General features: G+C 39.0%; 1 protein-coding gene across 2 annotated transcripts in view; it reads right to left on the reverse strand.

Moving 5' to 3' along the window:
* Positions 1-325: 325 nt before the first annotated feature.
* Positions 326-17,683, reverse strand: part of irs1 (insulin receptor substrate 1) — a 60,429-nt gene continuing 43,071 nt past the window's right edge. For both annotated transcript variants that reach the window (XR_013886335.1, XM_080185880.1), the window contains one exon: positions 326-1,370. Coding sequence is in view for 1 of the 2 variants with exons in the window: in XM_080185880.1 (XP_080042006.1) it covers positions 1,366-1,370 (5 nt within the window). In the remaining variant the exon portion in view is untranslated. The remainder of the gene's footprint in view (positions 1,371-17,683) is intronic.

Consider the following 17,683-nt stretch of genomic DNA (forward strand, 5'->3'; position numbering starts at 1 on the left):
TCAAGAGTGCAAGTGCATGCCAGGGCATTGAGTAAATTTGAGGAGATAAGATTATTAATTAGTAATGGGTTGAAGATTTACAAAGTACAGTCAGGCAAGTGGAGTTGAGGCTGAGACGAGATCAACAATGATCATACTTAATGGCAGAGCAGGCTTAAGGGGCTGAACTGCCTACTCCTAGTTTTACATTCAAATACACTTCCCTTCTTGTTAGTGGAGGTAACTCTTTTTTGTAACTTACAACAAACTTATTAATGAAACTTTGAATGCGTTTTGTGAGCAGGACTAAGGGTATAGAACAACCATTTAATCAAATCACCAGAGGTAAAAATGCAATCATTTTCTAATTTATTACTTACAGGGACAAGGGGTTCAGTCTCCAGAAATTAAAACACAACATTGTCCATTCCGGGGCACGTTATGTATGTATACATTGTCCAGGTACATTATATATACACAAAGAAAAGGAAGACTAAATTTGATTGTTTCTGACTAAGTCTCAAATTTCATTGACATTCATTAAGTACCATGTACAGTAATGTCAGCATCCCCTGACTGCACAATATCTCACATAAAATGGAAGAGTATAAAATTGTGAAATCAACTCGAGACAGGAGGGCTGCATTACTAGTACGATAACCATATCGGTGAAGAGGACTATAAACCAAAGCCTGCACTTCGGGATTATGCTATGTATAAACAACAGCTTTTATCCAAGAATAGAAACATAATCTATTCTTACTGCGCATATTCACAAATTTTAAACAAAAATTTCCCTGTTTATAACAGAACTGGAAATTTACTTCTGGACACATCAATAAATGAGTGTGCATCAGAAAAAAATTACATTTTCAGTTCAAAAAGTATCAATATAAAGGAAGCAAAAATGTTAAATATTATTCTGTACTTTTCAAACATTAGCAACTTTTTAAAAATCAATACTTCTATACTTAATAATTTACAGTGAAAACCTTAATTTTTTCAGCAGCATGTGAAAGTCAAGGTTAATGCTTGTGTGTTTCCAGTCCAGGTTAGGCATCTGAATTGCATTGCTGGCAGTCTTTCCATTTCTGTTTACGGAGATTGTTGAAGTAGAATGTGCTGATGAGGGAAGAAAGGCAGATTCGCTGTAGTGCATGTGTCGCAGCGCACACTGTGCACCTCACAGACATATACATGGGCGAAAATGCAATCCAGTCAGAAAATTATGTCCTGAGGATTTTTTTGCAGCTAACTGGAGTGATTTTGATCTGTCGTACCATTCTTTATGTGAAAGAGCATGAGGTCCTAGTTGTACTGTACAAATTATTGAAAGCCTAGGTACTCATCAAGTCCGTGCAAATCTTGCCGAGGATTAAGGAGATGTCATTCTGAAATGCAAACAGAAGAACAAATCAAATTAGGATGTTTTCATGTCAAAAAAAAAATCAGAATATGCAACACTGCCTACTTTTGTATAAACAAAAGCAAAACACTGCGTGGTGGTGGAAATCTGAAATAAAAGCAGAAATTGTTGTATATACTCAACATCTCAGGCAATATCTATGGAGAGATGAACAATAGTCTATCTGATGCTGCAAGCCCTGCTGAGTATTTCCAACATTTTCTAAGTTACATATAATCAAAGTTATGCACATCTACGTGAAACACTGAGAATGAAAAAGTGAAATCTTTTTAACCTTGCCTTTCAAGAACCAGCATTATTAGCAAATGAATGTCATTAATTTTTTTTATATAGTGCTTTCCAAAGTACACAACTGCATTTTCATAACAATACATAAAAAAAAGGACTAGGCCATTCAACAGAATTGTGGCTGACCCGACTATGTCCTTAACTTAATTTTCTGCCCGAAACGAGCCCTGTGCAGCACAGTTTCTGAGTCTCACCCGCAGCACTCCTGAACCTCCCTCTAACCCCCCCCCTCCACTCTCACATTCCCTTTCGCCCCCCCCACCACCCCCCCCCCCCCCACCTTTCCCCTTCCAGCTGTCCCTCCCACTCTGCATCGCTCTTCCTCCTTTCCCAATGTCTCGGTCATTACCTAACTAACAGTGGCAGTTTCCCATCCCTGCCTGCACTCCTGCTCTTGAATCGCACGCCTCACTCTCCCCAAAGCGTGGGCTTCGGATGACTGTGGCAGCAGCACCAGCCCCTGAATATGATGGTAGTTGGCCCAGTATGCAGCCCGAGGTGGGGGTGAGGAGGTAGAGTGCAGATGACATATAATTGAAAATGGCAACATCAAACAAAAAAAGCTAAAACAGTAAAGGACATTAAAGAACAATGTCCTAAGTGGGGTAACTTATAGTGAGGATATACAGTTAGAGCATGCACCGTGTTTTTGATCCTGGTACCCTTCAAGGATTAATCAGAACCACATAGACACAGGAAGTGATTAACATGCAATTATCCTTCAGCAATTGAACGAACGGGAAAACATGGATCCTGCAATGCCATAATGCACTGGTTTGCAAAGTGCACTAAGTCAGACAAGGTATACACAATGCATAACATATTCCTCCAGCCTGAAAATGTCAGCTTAACAAAACATGTTCTGATTCAAGACTCAGGAGGTTTTCTTTGCTTCTGGGACATCTGGTGCTTTTACAGAGGAATGCTCACTGGAGACTGATGACAATTTAAGACTTGTAGCTGAATCTGAAGTTATGTCTAATGCTGAAGATGCAATAACTTCAACTAGACTGAGGTGAAGCTGGAGTCGGCATTCCATGACTTGGAGATCACTGGAAGTGATGAAATCAGGCTCTTTCATTAGAGGTGTATCCTTACATGATGCTCGACTTGGCAACAGTTTGTCATCATTTCTCCACCAGGTGAGATCATCTGCTGTTTGAACAGTGTTCGAAACAAATCCTGTCTATGCAATCACAGCAGCAGGAACTCATCTAGTTCCGGTAGCATAATTATGAGCTGGGTCCTCTTGTCCTGAACAGAATATTCTTGGCTTTGATCTTTGCAGTCTTCGTTCCACTTGGTCGTGCTAATGATCTTGCATAATCTGTCGTGTTTTTGTTGGTTTCAACAGATCAAAGCAAGTTCCCAGTTGCCATTCCATTAATAGGAATGCTGGAGATGCTTTAGTTGTAGCATGTGGCATGTTTCTGTATGCCAGGAGAAACATGTCCAGAAGGCCTCAAATTGAGGAACGTCCTTATAATGCCCTTAAAGCATGTTTCATGGTTTGAACAAATCTCTCTGCTGCTCTATTGTTGGATGGGTGGTATATGCTGAAATGATGTGGTGAATTCCATTACTTCATCTCAAAAAATTCTCACACTTCTGACAGACAAATTGAAGTCCGTTGGCTGTCACAAATTCTTCTGATAACCATGATGAGTCAAAATTTTTCTTAGCCTTTGAATTGTACACTCAGCACTGAGGACATCACAGAAACTTCTGGCCATTTGGAAAAGCACCCATAACCACCATAAACATCACTACTTCAAATGGACCAGCAAGACTGACATGGACGCACTGCCAAGAGTTTTCCAGACAATCCCATGGATGGAGGGATTGAACCATGTTTTTCACATTCTGACAAAGAACAGATCTTCCTTAGCTTCAATGTATTAGTCCTGGCCAGGCTAATGGAAGTAGTTTCTTGAGACTTCCTTCACGTGAACTATTCCAGTATTTCGAATACAATTGGTCCAACACTGTCCCAAAGCAAACATCCTGAAGTGACTGTTAACCTCCATCTTTCTGGAAACATAAGGATGAAGAAGGTGAGACTTGGAAGTCCAGGGAAGAGTTGCCACGCATCAGAAAGGCCATTACGAACAATGTTGGGTGCATTCAAATGGCCTTCTCGATTTGGACCGAAGTGATGGATGTGTTCTCCACGTGTGCAACGTAGGTGATGCTTTTTTGAGCAGCGTCCCTATAGTTGACTGGTAGGGGCAGCCTCAAAAGACCATCAGCAATGCCATGCAAGAAAGATTTTTGGTATTTGTCACGTACGAGCATTCAACATCAACGCCCAACATTATATCCTACTCGTATCCCTTCATTAGGTACGTGTGTGGTCCCAATACAGAGGTGAATGGTCGCTGGTCAGTCAGGAGTGTGAATTTCTATCCAAACAGGTATAGGCGAAATTTCCAGTTTCTGAAAATGATCCCCATTGCTTCACCTTCTATTTGGAGTATATCAGCTCTCGGCTTTACTTATAAAGTCCATTTAACAAATGCCTTGGGTCTCTCCACACCAGAGGGCATGTTTGAGCCCTAACTTCACAATTTGCAAGTTGTAGAGCATTTCAGGATCCTGGTGGATTAACGGTCCAATCGGGACCAGCTTTCTTTCACCAGTTATTTCTTTTTCCTAACTCCTCTCCATTTTTATGAGTGTCCCTCTGATTTTTTTTAATAACTTAAAGCAACAGCACTTCTGATGGCTCAGTAAATTTAAAAATAAAAGAAAAATGACAATTGCAGTTCTTTACAAATTATACCGCAGTTTCATTTTAGTTTTAAAGGCTGTAGATTTCCTTGTGCTCCAAATTCTGCAGATCCCTGTTTTTCACTGCTGGCCCTTTTATACCGTGCAGTACAAATCCAACATGTGGTTCAATTGAAAAATTAAGTTTTGTTACTTTAGTTTCATTTTGAGTAGCATTACCACAAAGGTTTGTTCTGTTTTGGTCCTGGTATCCTTCAAAGATTAATCAATACCATGTAGACACAGGTGGTGATTAACACAGCAACTATCTTTTATTGCTTTAGCAACCAAACTAAGAAAACGTGGATCCTGTGATCCCATAATGCACTGGCTTGCAAAATATGGCAAGCCAGACAAGACATACATTAATTTGGCTTGCATGCTGTTATGTATTGAGCTCCACCTTCCACTTAAAAACAGAACTGAATGATCAACAATGAATATTGATAATTTTCCACCATCAAGAAACCAGAAGTCATTTATTCCTATCACTGTAAACTGTGGCAATAATGAAAGCAAAGCAAAAATTTCAGTCATGACTCAGTCACACTTTGTTTCTGAATCAGAAGGTTGTAGGCTCAAGTACAAAACAAATTTTTACAGCTGACACTTCAGTGCAGTACTAAGGAAGCTGTATTATCGGAGATACCATCTTTCCAATGGAATATTAAACTGAGATCCCATCTGCCTTCAGATGGATATAAAAGGCCCCATGGCACTGTTTCAAAGTGTGGGATGCCAGTGTTGGACTGTTTCAAGGAGCAGGGGAGTTACCTCCCAAGTCTAGCCAGTATATATCCCTCAATCAACATCACAAAAACATTATGTGGTCATTATAACATTGTAGAACCTTGTGTGAACAAATTGGCGGCTGTGTTCCCTTTATTACAAGAGTGACTATACTTCAAAAGTACTTAATTAGCTGGGAAGGACTTTGAGACTTCTGATGTTGCGAAAGGCACCACATATGTGCGAGTCTATCTTCGTTTAATTCTGACTGCAACTTCAGATCTCTTCCAGAACTGCAGTTCTTGGACCCAATAGAGTAATACTGGTCAAAAATAATTAGATCACCAGTGCACATGTAGGGCTTTATGAATTATTTTGCTCTGGGCTAGGCCTTTTGCTTTAGTAGTAGTTTTGCTAACTACTACTAAAGACAAATGCAAAAGTTTGACAAGGTCAGAAAGCAGAGGCAAGAGGTAGCTATGAATACTTCTGATCCTATTTCCACCCTGTTTTTCTATTTCATTATACCTTTGCTATTGGGCTCATTTTATCAGCAGGCGATGGAACTCAGTGTACAGCAGCTCTGAAAGGTTGCTCTATAATACAAATGAGTTTGTAGAATGAAAGAGTTTAACTAGGGTCAATAGTTTTTTTAGCAGCCAAATCAGGTTGTGTCATTTCAATAATGTACCTAATTACACATAATTGTAGTACTCAGGAAGGAAAGCAAATTAAATGGCAGTCATATGCAATTTCTCAGGACGAGCCAAGACAGAATATTTACTAGAGTTTGCATTTCCATCAGCACCTGACAACCATTATGCAGCAACTAATTTTTCAATATACAAACTGTCAAACGTAGTAGAAATAATGAAGGAAAAATGTACATGGACATCTCGATGAGGCCATACAAGATATATGCTGTCTCTTGCTAATGTTGAACGAATGGTCTTTATCCCACCACAGCATCTGTACAAAGGCTTCAAATAGTTAAGGGCATAAAAGGAGTATTTGGCGGGGGGGGGGGAGAGAGAGAGAGAGTGTGTGTGTGTGTCTGGATTGGTCCATCTAAGAAATTCAAAAATCTGGAAGGAAGGTATCTAGTGGGTCACAATGTTAATTGATCTGTTGAGGGCAAAGGTACAATTGACACCAGAAACTGAAGAATAAACAGGAATAAATTGTGTATTCCGACAATATTGAGTGTGCACCAACTTTCTGTATGATGTTGCATTGTTCACAAAACTTTCTTCAGAACACCATGGACTTCACATTAGAGTTAGGTCTCTATAAAAATCAGTACAGTACAGTTCACCAAAATAAAGAATACAGGATTCCAAAATATTTGGTCAAAAATCATAGAATACGCTTGTCAGAGAGAATTTTTAAAAACTTATAAAATTGTGCAAAAAGAATGATACTTTATTGTAAGCAGACTTCGAAGAAACATGACTGTTAGACTGAAGCACAATGACAAACACACTTTTGAATGCAAGATTCAAAGATGAAAGCAATGGGCAGCACGGTGGCACAGTGATTAGCACTGCTGCCTCACAGTGTCAGGGACTCGGGTTTGATTCCCAGCTTGGGTCAGAGTATGTGTGTGTGTGTGTGTGTGTGTGTGTGTGTGTGTGTGTGGGGGGAGTTTACACATTCTCCCTGTGTCTGCATGGGTTTCCTCCAGGTGCTGTGGTTTCCTCCCACAGCCCAAAGATGTGCAGGTTAGCTGAACTGACCATGCCAAATTCTCCGAGTGTACCCAAACCAGCGCCGTAGTGTGGCAACGAGGGGGTTTTCACAGTAATTTCATTGCAGTGTTAATGTATTTCTACTTGTGACCAATAAATAAACTTAAAAACTTTAAACTTTTAATCCTTCTGTGATGGTCAGCATTTAAGTTAACATGTACAGTAAGGTCACAGGAACTTGTTGGAATTTTAGTTTGTTTCTCTATGACTCACTAGTTCCAGATATTAAACTATATGTAGTGTTCAGTCACCATAAAGGCTGGGAGAACAAAGAAAGATTTACACGATGCTAGCTGTGTGGTCTACTTGGTCATTTGTCGTGAAGCCAACCTGGTAATTCCTCCAACCCAGGGTAAAGCAAGGTAATTTGAAGATTCAGAAGAAAACCAGATCTATTATGCACCTAGATTCCCACTAGATTTCTTTTTCTTTACATAGTTGCATCTTCCTGTTTCCACAACTTTAAGTTGAAACAAAAGCAATCTCATCATCACCTCATACGTTTTTGTCACCTCCAGTCTTGATTTCTCAACTCTCCTTGCTGGATTCACACAAACTCCATATCAGGTCCCAATTTCTCTTGGTCATATATCCTCTCCAATGGGTGGCACAGTGATTAGCGTTGCTGCTTCAGAGCGCAAGAACCTGGGTTCAATTCTGGTCTCAGGTCACTGTCTGTGTGAAGTTTGCACATTCTCCTGTGTTTATGTGGTTTCCTCTGGGTGCTCCAGTTTCCTCCCACATCATAGTGTTAGGTTGATTGGCCATGCTAAATTGCCCCTTAGTGTCAGGGAGATTACTGGGATAAATAAATGGGGTTATGGGGATAGGGCCTGGATGGAATTGTTGTCAGTACAGGCTCGATGAGCCGAAAAAAATCCCTACAGTGCAGATGAGACTATGATTCTAATCTATGAAAATCTTTAATCCTTTAACAACACTTTAAAGGATGCACATTCTTTAACTTTATAAAATGATAATCCTGATTCCTAGCAGTTTCTCACCAGTGGAATACACATTTTTAGTAATTTCATAATTGCTTTTGGCTGTTTAGTCTATATCTCATCTAGCTTGAAGAAAGTACAAAGATGTGAATAACCTCCATGGGTCAAGAGGCAAACCCCAATAAGCAAAAATGCCTAACAACAAGGATGAGCACATTCTTTTGAGCACATCTCAAAATCAAATCAAAACTTGTGGTAATATTTAGACACAGCTCTATATAAATATAAAGATTGGCCATAATATTGTGTTAAAAGTTTGTGTTCATTTACCTGTGTTTTTTCTCTAGCACTTCTGATCAGCAGATGCATTAATCAGAATATTTTTTGAAAAACAACACTGATTTACAAATATATACTGGTCATATTATTCTATGGTGCCCAAACCCAATCCTTCAATTTTAACATGCATGTTTTCCAGCAGCACAGCAATTCATGGTGGACTGTTGTTGTAGCACAGCAATTCAATTCTATATACTAGCAACAGCAGGTTTTCAACCACAGGCACAGTCAATGAAGTTAAGAGCAGATTAATGACAGACCAATGACTAATTCTATCAATGAGGGAACTTTTTTGTAGGGAGCATTAATTGCAGTCAGAAAAAAGGCTATTTAGTCACATTTATATCTGGTATCTTTAAGTGAACTGCAAGAATATATTTTTTATTGAACACCACCAAGCCACTAAACTTCCATAAAAAAATCTCAATACAGGAAGTCATTAGGCCTATGCCTATATTAGTAGTACTTTTACCAGAGCACCTACTTTAAGCCAATTTCCTTGTGAATTTCCCATGTCTTTTAGCATCTTCAAGTATTTAATTATGACTTCAGTCCAACTACTTTGGCATATCCTGTACGAGTTTTCAACCCTCTCTGGGAAACGCAATGGGAACATTGTTACTTTCCCAGGAACTCCCCAACTGAATGTTTGAAAGACATTGTGAGTTAACCAAAACAATGCTATCATTGCAAAACTAATTTTCCATTAGTATACAGCGACACAAAAAAAATTCTAGTTAGTCAGCAAATACACAAACACATCATTTTGATGAGAAACAGACAACAATCAGGTCTTCAGTGAGCTCTCAGATGGAGGCACTTTGATTTTAAAACTCATGACCTAGTGCTGGCACCTAACACATTTTTAATTTTGATTCCTAGAGTTAGTTACTTAACAAGAAACAAACTACCTACTATTCTTAAGAGTTTAAAAGCTCAATTTATTGTTAAAGCACAATTGTGATAGAAAACCAGAAGTTTGTTATACACTGCAGAATTAAAGGTGAAACAAAGCAAGCAGAGAATTTCTTCAGAATCAAGGGAACTTAGAATAAAAGATTAGATCTGATCGGTTCCAAATTCTAATCCAGATTGATCAACAAGTTTTGACAATAGGGTGCAGTAGAGTTAATTAAATAAGATTTCATGTGAAGGAAAAGTTGTTCAGGGTTCATAAAGAGGACAACGTGCACAGACATTTTTCGCTCTCTTTATATTTTATAATCGCAAAGATATGCAGGTTAGGTGGACTGGCCATGCAAAATCGTCCCTTAGTGTCAGGGGGACGAGCTAGGTTAGATGTATGGGGTTATGGGGTAAGGTCATCTGAGTATGATTGTGGTCAGTGCAGACCTGATGGGCTGAATGGCCTCCTTCAGCACTGTAGAAATCTATGGTTTTGCCTCATCTTTACCACTGGAAGGCAAAATTCGTATGCAATTGCTAAAAAACATTTTATTAATAGCTAGTTGGTATTGGTTTTCCATTTTCACAGAAAAACCAATGGAATCCCAAAATACTGATAAAATCCTAGGATCCAATTTACTAAACAGAATTTGACTTGACAACGTTACACCAAACGGAGTGGGTATCATCTACTTTTGACTCCACTTTGCTAAGTTTCCAACTTTCCTGTATCCACAAGCAATAAATGGATACAGTGATGTGCAGGCTGCAATCTAAGGATTGAGATAGTTAATGTAGAGAATTGGCAGATATCTAGGAGGTGTCCAATCTCAATGGAATGCACTGAATTGTGCTGAAAATAGAAGTGGGAGAGATTGCCAATAACATTTTAACTCCCCAAGATGAGCTATTTATGAGCTGGAGCACTAAATATTGTTTTTGTAAGTAAAGAGTCAGCTCAACTTTAAGTAAGCTAACAATAAAATAATCTTGTGCACAACTATGAAGATGCTGCATCTTCAGTGCAATTACTTGACTTCTCAACAAAGACTGACATTTTTACAATCACAACACTATCAATTCTCAGCATTCGTGTTACATAGTCGCCAATATAACAGAGATATTTACCAGACTGTTGAGCAGAGACCTAGTTTTTGTAGCCATATTTGCAGTAAAACTAAAACTGCATCAAGATACAAGCAAGCAGAATACACTGAAGTAGCTTACCATCTGCATGTTCATGTTTTGCAGCTTTAAAATAAAGACAAATTATAAAGAAAAAGTATAGAGGTTCACAAAATTCTTTGGCTGAATTATGCCCCATGTTCCTTTTTTTTATAAGAAATAGTTTAATTTCATAATTAATGTATAAGCTATAGCTGGCAACACGGAATACTTAAGGAGTTTTCTCACTTTAGCTGCTTTCTATTCCCTTATATTTTTGGGTTTTATTTTCAAGTCTAATCATAGTATTAGAACTCACTAGCTAAAAGGTTCCTTCAGATCTGTTGCTGCTTTGCTACCGTTATTTTCTTGGAAGTTACAGAAGGAAAACAATTTTTTTGTTAACAAATTAAAGCACAACAAACTGCGAATATCTGCACGCTTCAACTGATATCATTGTATTATAAAGTTTATGATGATGATAGATAAAGGAAAATAGGCAATCCAGATAAAAATAATTAACTGCAAGAGAGCTGAATTCAATGGGACAATAATGGAACTGGGCTGGTTAGACTGGAACATAAAGTTGGCTGGAAAAACTGTAGCTGAATAATGGGCTACCTTCAAAACAAATGGTCTGGATTTGGTCATGGTATATTCTCCTAAAAGGGAAAGGTAAGGCAAAAAAACAAAGTACTCCCTGGATGAAAAAGGAGATAGATATTAAGACTTGGAGGAGGTGAGGAAATATAAATGTTACGAACTTGTTCAAGAAAGATTGCAACAATAGCCTCGGCAATTACAGATCAGTCAGCTTAACAGCGGGCAAGCTTCGAGAAACAATTATTCAGGATAGAATTAGTACACAGAAAAACGTGGGTTAATTAGGAAGAACCAAGATGGATATCCAAAGGGGAAATTGTGTTTAACAAACTTGGAGTTTTTTTGAGGAAGTAACAAAGGATCAATGAGGATAATGCTGTTGATGTGGTGTGCATGGACTTTCAGGTGGCATACAATACAGTGCCACAAAACAGACTTGAAAAAAGTTATACAACTCATGGAATAAAAGGGATAATAGCAAAGTGGGTCCAAGATTGGGTGAAAGATAGAAAGCAGAGAATGATTGTCAATGGATATTTTTAGGGCTGGAGGAAGGTGTTTAGTGGTGTTCCCCAAGGGTTGTTTTTCATGATGTATGTTAATGATCTAGATCTTGGTGTTCTGGGAATAATTTCAAAGCTTGTGAACAACAACACTTGAAACTTGAAAACATTGTGAAGTGTGAAGAGGATGGTGCAGGGCTTCTAAAGGACAGCGCAGGACTTCAGAAAGACATTAGTTGGTGGAGTGGGCTGATAGATGGCAGATGGAAGGTCAATGAGGGTAAAGTGATGTATTTTGGTAGGAAGAATATATAGTAAAGGGTAAATTTCTTAAGGGGTTGGAGAAGCAGTGGTACCAGGATGTATAAGTGCATAGATCATCGCAGGTATGGACAGATGGGAGAGGCAAGTGAATAAAGCAAATAGAATTCTGGGCTTTATTAATAGGGGCGTAGAGTGCAAGAGCATGGCAGTTAAAAGCAAAATTACTGCTGATGGTGGAATCTGAAACAAAACAGAAAATGCTGGAAAATGTCAGCAAGTCTGACAGTGTCTGTGGAGAGAGAACAGAGCTAATGTTTCAAGTCTGGATGACTGTTCATCACAGCCCAGAGGTTATGCTGAACTTAAACAAGACACTAGTTCAACCTTAGCTGGAGTATTGTGTACAGTTCTAGGAGACACACTACAGGTAGATTGTGAACACATTGTTGTGAACTTCTGCACTCTCTCCAATGGTACCAGCAATGAGAAACTTCAGTTATGAGGATAGATTGGAGGAGTTGAGGCTGTTCTCTTTGGCCACCTTCTTTCCTGGAGGAGATTCGATAGAGATATTCAAAATCATAAAGGTCTAGACAGAGTAGGAAGGGAGAAATTATTCCTGCTCTTAAAAGGATCAAGAACAAGAAAGCACAGACTTAATGATTTGCAAAAGATGCAAATATGATGTCCGAAAAAATGTTTTTCAGTGATTTGGATCTGGAATGCACAGTCTGGAAGTGTGGTGGAGGCAGGTTCAATTGAGGCATTCAAGAGGGCATTAGATGATTATTTGAATAGAAATAATGTGTGGGGTCTAGGAAAGGGCAGGGGAATGGCACTAGGTTAAGTTGCTTGTTTGGGGAGCCAGTGCAGGTATGTTGGGTCAAATGGTCTCCTCCTTGCCAGTTTGGGTCACGGATTGTGCGGAGTTTGCACATTCTCTCCATGTCTGTATGAGTTTCCTTCGGGTGCTCCGGTTTCCTCCCACAGTCTGAGACACATGCTGGTTAGGTGCATTGACCCGAACAGACACTGCATGTGGCAACTAGGGGACTTTCACAGTAACTTCACTGCAGTGTTAATGTAAGCCTCATTTGAGAGTAATAAAAACAACTTTAAATTTTGAAGTGAAGCAGTCTGAAAATAGCATCAGAGAACTGAGAACCACCAATGGCCAAAATGTATATGGCAGGCATTTCCTGTTAGTGAGATACAGCTGGTGCCAATCTCACATCCGCTAAGAAACTTGTTGCTTTGGAGATGATGCTTAGAAACTAAAATCGCTATCTAGCCCTCATTTTGGGGAGTTAAAAAATCAGGGTTTATATTTTTATCAAACTGGAAGGGAGTAACCTTAATGTAATTCCCATGGTTCGAAACTGATGGGATAGATTTGCTGATTGCTCTATGAGAAGTCCAATTTCCTATGGCAGGTTAGGTTAAAATTAAATTCCACGTAAATTAGCAGTATAAGTGTGCCAGCGTCAGGCATTCCAATTTGTACAGTGCCATGATTTGCAATGCTTCCCAATACTTTTGGCACATGCTTATTGAAATAGCCAATTTCTGGAAGCAAGCCTGTACTTAGAAACTGAAACTACCTTGTGTATCAGGCCCTAGAACAAACTGTTCCAGTATTGTATAATGCATCTGAAATTGTGTAGTGAATCTAGAGTGCCCTCCATAAGTATCCCCACCGTGGTCATAACTTATGGTTTAGCTAAAATGACTATTAATTTTATCGAGTGAAATAATACAACAAAAAAAAATCAACTGATAAAAACAGGAGTACAATTTCTCATTTTTAATTTACTTTTAAAACTTTCTGTAGGTATACATCATTGTGTTTCCTCCATAATGGCTGACACGTGACAAAACTGAAGAAGTAACAGAAGTATTCATATTTACTCCTTTATTCAGGCAGTTGCTAGTTACAGAACTGTTAATCAAAATCAGAGATAATTGTAGTATATCACGTTAATAAGCAATGACACTCAGTGCTCCTGATACCGAGCAAATGTTAATGCTGACAGTGTGCAACTACTTATCATGTAAACATTGGACCTCCTTATCTGATCAATATCAAATCAAACAACGTGGCCTGCTTTTTTACAGACTGCCAGGCTTCTCAGCCGGTGGTCTCAAAAGAAGTCTTCATTTCAACCCTTGCAGAGTCAGGGACAAAATTAGATTCACAAAAGATGACAAAATAACAGCCTGGATTTTGATACGGGGAGCGGTGAACACCGCTGTGAAAGTCCTGATGCACACAAACAGCGGGAAGTTTAAACCACCGAATGCCAGTTTTAACCTGCCTCAACTACTGCATAATTCCAATGACAGTGGGATCAGATCACTAGAACCATGATCCACCAAGAGACTTGGGCTTTTTGCACTATACGTGCCCTGTTTTTTTTAAACTCAGATTTGGTAAATTAACTGGAGTTCCAAAGTACAGCAGCAACCACAAACAATTACCATTCACCCCGTTACAATGTTCACTCCCTGCTGCACTACTCATTCCGACTGACCTTCTGGAATCCCCAGTTCTTCTCCACTCAGTGGCAAGAAAGTTAGCATTGTCAAGGAGTGCACGGGAGAGTGACAGCAAACATTGCTGGGAATGAGGCTGAACAAGTTCAGAGTCAGAGAGGGGAGGTGAAGAAGGAGGGATTGAACACTGATAGGGGTCAACATTGTGACAGGGTGGCATGGGAGGAGCATTCAAGCACTGTCAATGGCTGAGGGAAGGTATGAGAACTACTGGGGAGAGAGAGCATCAGGGGTGAGGGAGAAGGATAAGCATTGTTCAGTCCCAGTGACAATTCTATGAAGAAGCATGCCTTTTGTCCATGATGACAAAAAAGCTGTTTCACATTCATCCCAATTCTGTTCACCACTTCATCACTGCAAACCAGCAGGAGCAAAACCAAAGGTGCAAAGATTCCAGCGTAAGTGTCTAGTGTGCAGATTAAATCAATCAGCGATGGATGCATTCTTGCCGCCACTGACCAGAAGATCGAGGCCACAAAATTTCTTCTATGGAAAAACAATGCATCTTAGAGAATCACTAACAAAGAACATGGTACAGGGCATATGTAGTTCCACTGTTCCAAATAATTTGAGAGGATATGATGGAACAATGGCTTAATGGTCCAAATCATATCACGGAAGTAACATAACGAAAACAAGAGGCAAACACTTGAATGGCAGAGAACTAAGTTCACTGGAGAATCTGCAACTTCAACCAGGTATACAGATGCGATTCAAGGCTGTTACAGATCAATAATAAATGCAGCCTTGTGAACATCTCCTGTGAACATAATAAATTATCCAAGCTCAGAAAAGCAAACTATACTGTACACAGGGTCACTCCAGTCTACTTTGAAAGGCACTAATCAAAGATATGGAACTGTTGTGTGTGACCACAAACTTTTAGACTGACTGTTCTGACTAGTATTTAAATAATAATATAATTCATTTGATTTACAATTATGCAAAATTATTAGTACAGTACTTTTATACTGAAGGGCTACAATTTGTGTCAGATTAATTCATTTTATCCAGGATCCCCAAAATGAGTAAGCAAATGCAATGAAGAATCCGAGTAATTACACAACATACTTTTTAACAGTTAACAAATCAAGACAATACAAATCATTACAACCACCCAGCAAACTTCAGCACTTTAAGTAAATAAGTACAGTACCAGTGTATCAAAGTGAGCCACATAATCAAGAGTTTTTTTGCAATGAGGTCAAGGCAGCCTTGAAAAGTCAACTTTATGCAGCCTAGAGATTACACTACATTGAAGTGAAAATGGCCTGCTGTTATAAATATTTTCACAATTTAAAAAAAATTCCAAGAAAGCGATTTAGATTTAAATAATGCAAAAGTATTACATCCCTCCGCTCCTCTACTATCACAGAGTGCACAAAGTCTGCAAATGGGAATGGGGATTATTGCACAATGTCACACCACTAATAAAACACCTGAAGTAAAAGATAAAATATATATTACTTAAGCCAACCTTTCATCAAAATTCAATACCATCAGAATTTGAAGCAGTAATTTGAAGTGGAAGAGAAAATATACTTAGTGATTCTGCATAGCATTCGACTTTTAAAACAAGACCTGTTTCACTACATAAAGGATTAAAATGCTATGCTCTTTGCTAACTTTGCTAATTTGTAACTAGATATAAAACACAACAGTTTTAAATGGTTATGTAATGCATCTTCGTCTTTTACCCAAGAACCATGCAGTACAGGAGAAAGACAGAAATGGGAAAGCGAACTTCATTTAATACCAGCTATTACCTTCTATTAAGTAAGGTAGGTAACGGCCTCGTGGTATTATTGCTAGACTATTAATCCAGAAACTCAGTTCTGTGGACTTGGGTTCGAATCTCACAATGGCAGCTGGTGGAATTTGAATTGAATAAAAAAAAGTCTGGAATTAAGAACCACCTGGTGACCATGAAACCATCATCAGAAAAACCCATCTGGTTCACTAATGTCCTTTAGGGGAGGAAATCTGCCATCCTTACCTGGTCTGGCTTACATGTGACTCCAGAGCTCAGCAATGTGGTTGGTTCTCAGCTGCCCTTGGGCAACAAAGGATGGGCAATAAATGCTGGCCAGCCAGCGATGTCCATGTCCCACATACGAATGAAAAAAAAACAATAAACAGTCTATGCTGCGGGTCTTTTTATTACTGTCTGGCACACTGGATTTCAGACAGTGAATGGTTTATTTCCCAAAGGTGCAATGAGGTTACTGCATTAATCTGCAATGATTGCTATGAGAAATGTTGTCCTTCTCTTTTTTCAATAGGGTATCTACAGCATAAACACTGACTGATAGCTCTCTATTGGAGGATTTCATTTGATAAAAAGAAACTAAATCAGATAAAAAATACTGCAGATATGAGAAACACACATTTCCCCAATTTAATCCAGGGCTATAAAATTATAGGCTCCTTCAATTTTCATATTACCATAGTCCCAAATGACCTAGTATGCAGCAGCAACTGTCTAGCATGGTTTCAATCCTATTTTTTCTGTTGGCATTCCAGATATTTTTAGCAATTTCCAGCTCCAACTGTGAAAGAGTCAGAGCAAATTTGAAGAGACAAATATCAGGTATGAACTAGCAGGTCAGAGAATGAGAAAAGCAGAAAGAGACAGCATATGAGCTAGCAAGCAAGACAGAACGTCTGCACATACGAGAAAAAGCAAGTGTGCATGAGAGATACACAATCAATGGTTCAACAATGGTGACAATACCACGATTCACACATTAATATTTAATTATCTGCAACGGAGTTGAGGAGGAACTTCTTCACTCAAAGGGTGGTGAATCTCTGGAATTCTATGCCCGTTGAAGTGGTGGAGGCTGCCTCGCTCAACATTTTTAAGACGCGGGTTGATAGATTTTTGATAGGCAAGGGGATTAAGGGTTATGGGGAGAGGGCGGGAATGTGGAACTGAGCCATGACAGATCAGCCATGATCTTACTGAATGGCGGGGCAGGCTCGAGGGGCTAGATGGCCTACTCCTGCTCCTATTTCTTATGTTCTTATGTAACAACATTAACACCATGAATACATTGTGGATGAAAATTACTATTCAACCATAATGAACGCAGATGCTTGACTTTGATACCACTCACAGTGGCATAGTGGTTAGCACTGCTGCCTCACAGTGTCAGGGACCCAGGTTCGATTCCTGAATTGGATCAGTGTGGAGTCTGCACATTTTCCCCGTGTCTTCATGGGTTTATCCGGATGCTCCAGTTTCTTTCCACTGTCCAAAAGACTAGGGGTTTTTCACAGTAATTTCATTGCAATGTTAATGTAAGTCTACTTGTGACACTAATAAATAAACTTAAAAACTTTAAACTCTGTGGTTTATTCTGTAGAACCAGTGATTTGAAAAGACAGCTTGAGAGTAAAACATTGATTATTCAAATATATGTAGGAAATGTGTGACATCTAAGAACAAGAGCCCAACAAAGTCAG

This window comes from Carcharhinus amblyrhynchos, chromosome 3 (genome assembly GCF_965287045.1).
Source record: "Carcharhinus amblyrhynchos chromosome 3, sCarAmb.v2.hapA, whole genome shotgun sequence".
NCBI lineage: Eukaryota > Metazoa > Chordata > Chondrichthyes > Carcharhiniformes > Carcharhinidae > Carcharhinus > Carcharhinus amblyrhynchos.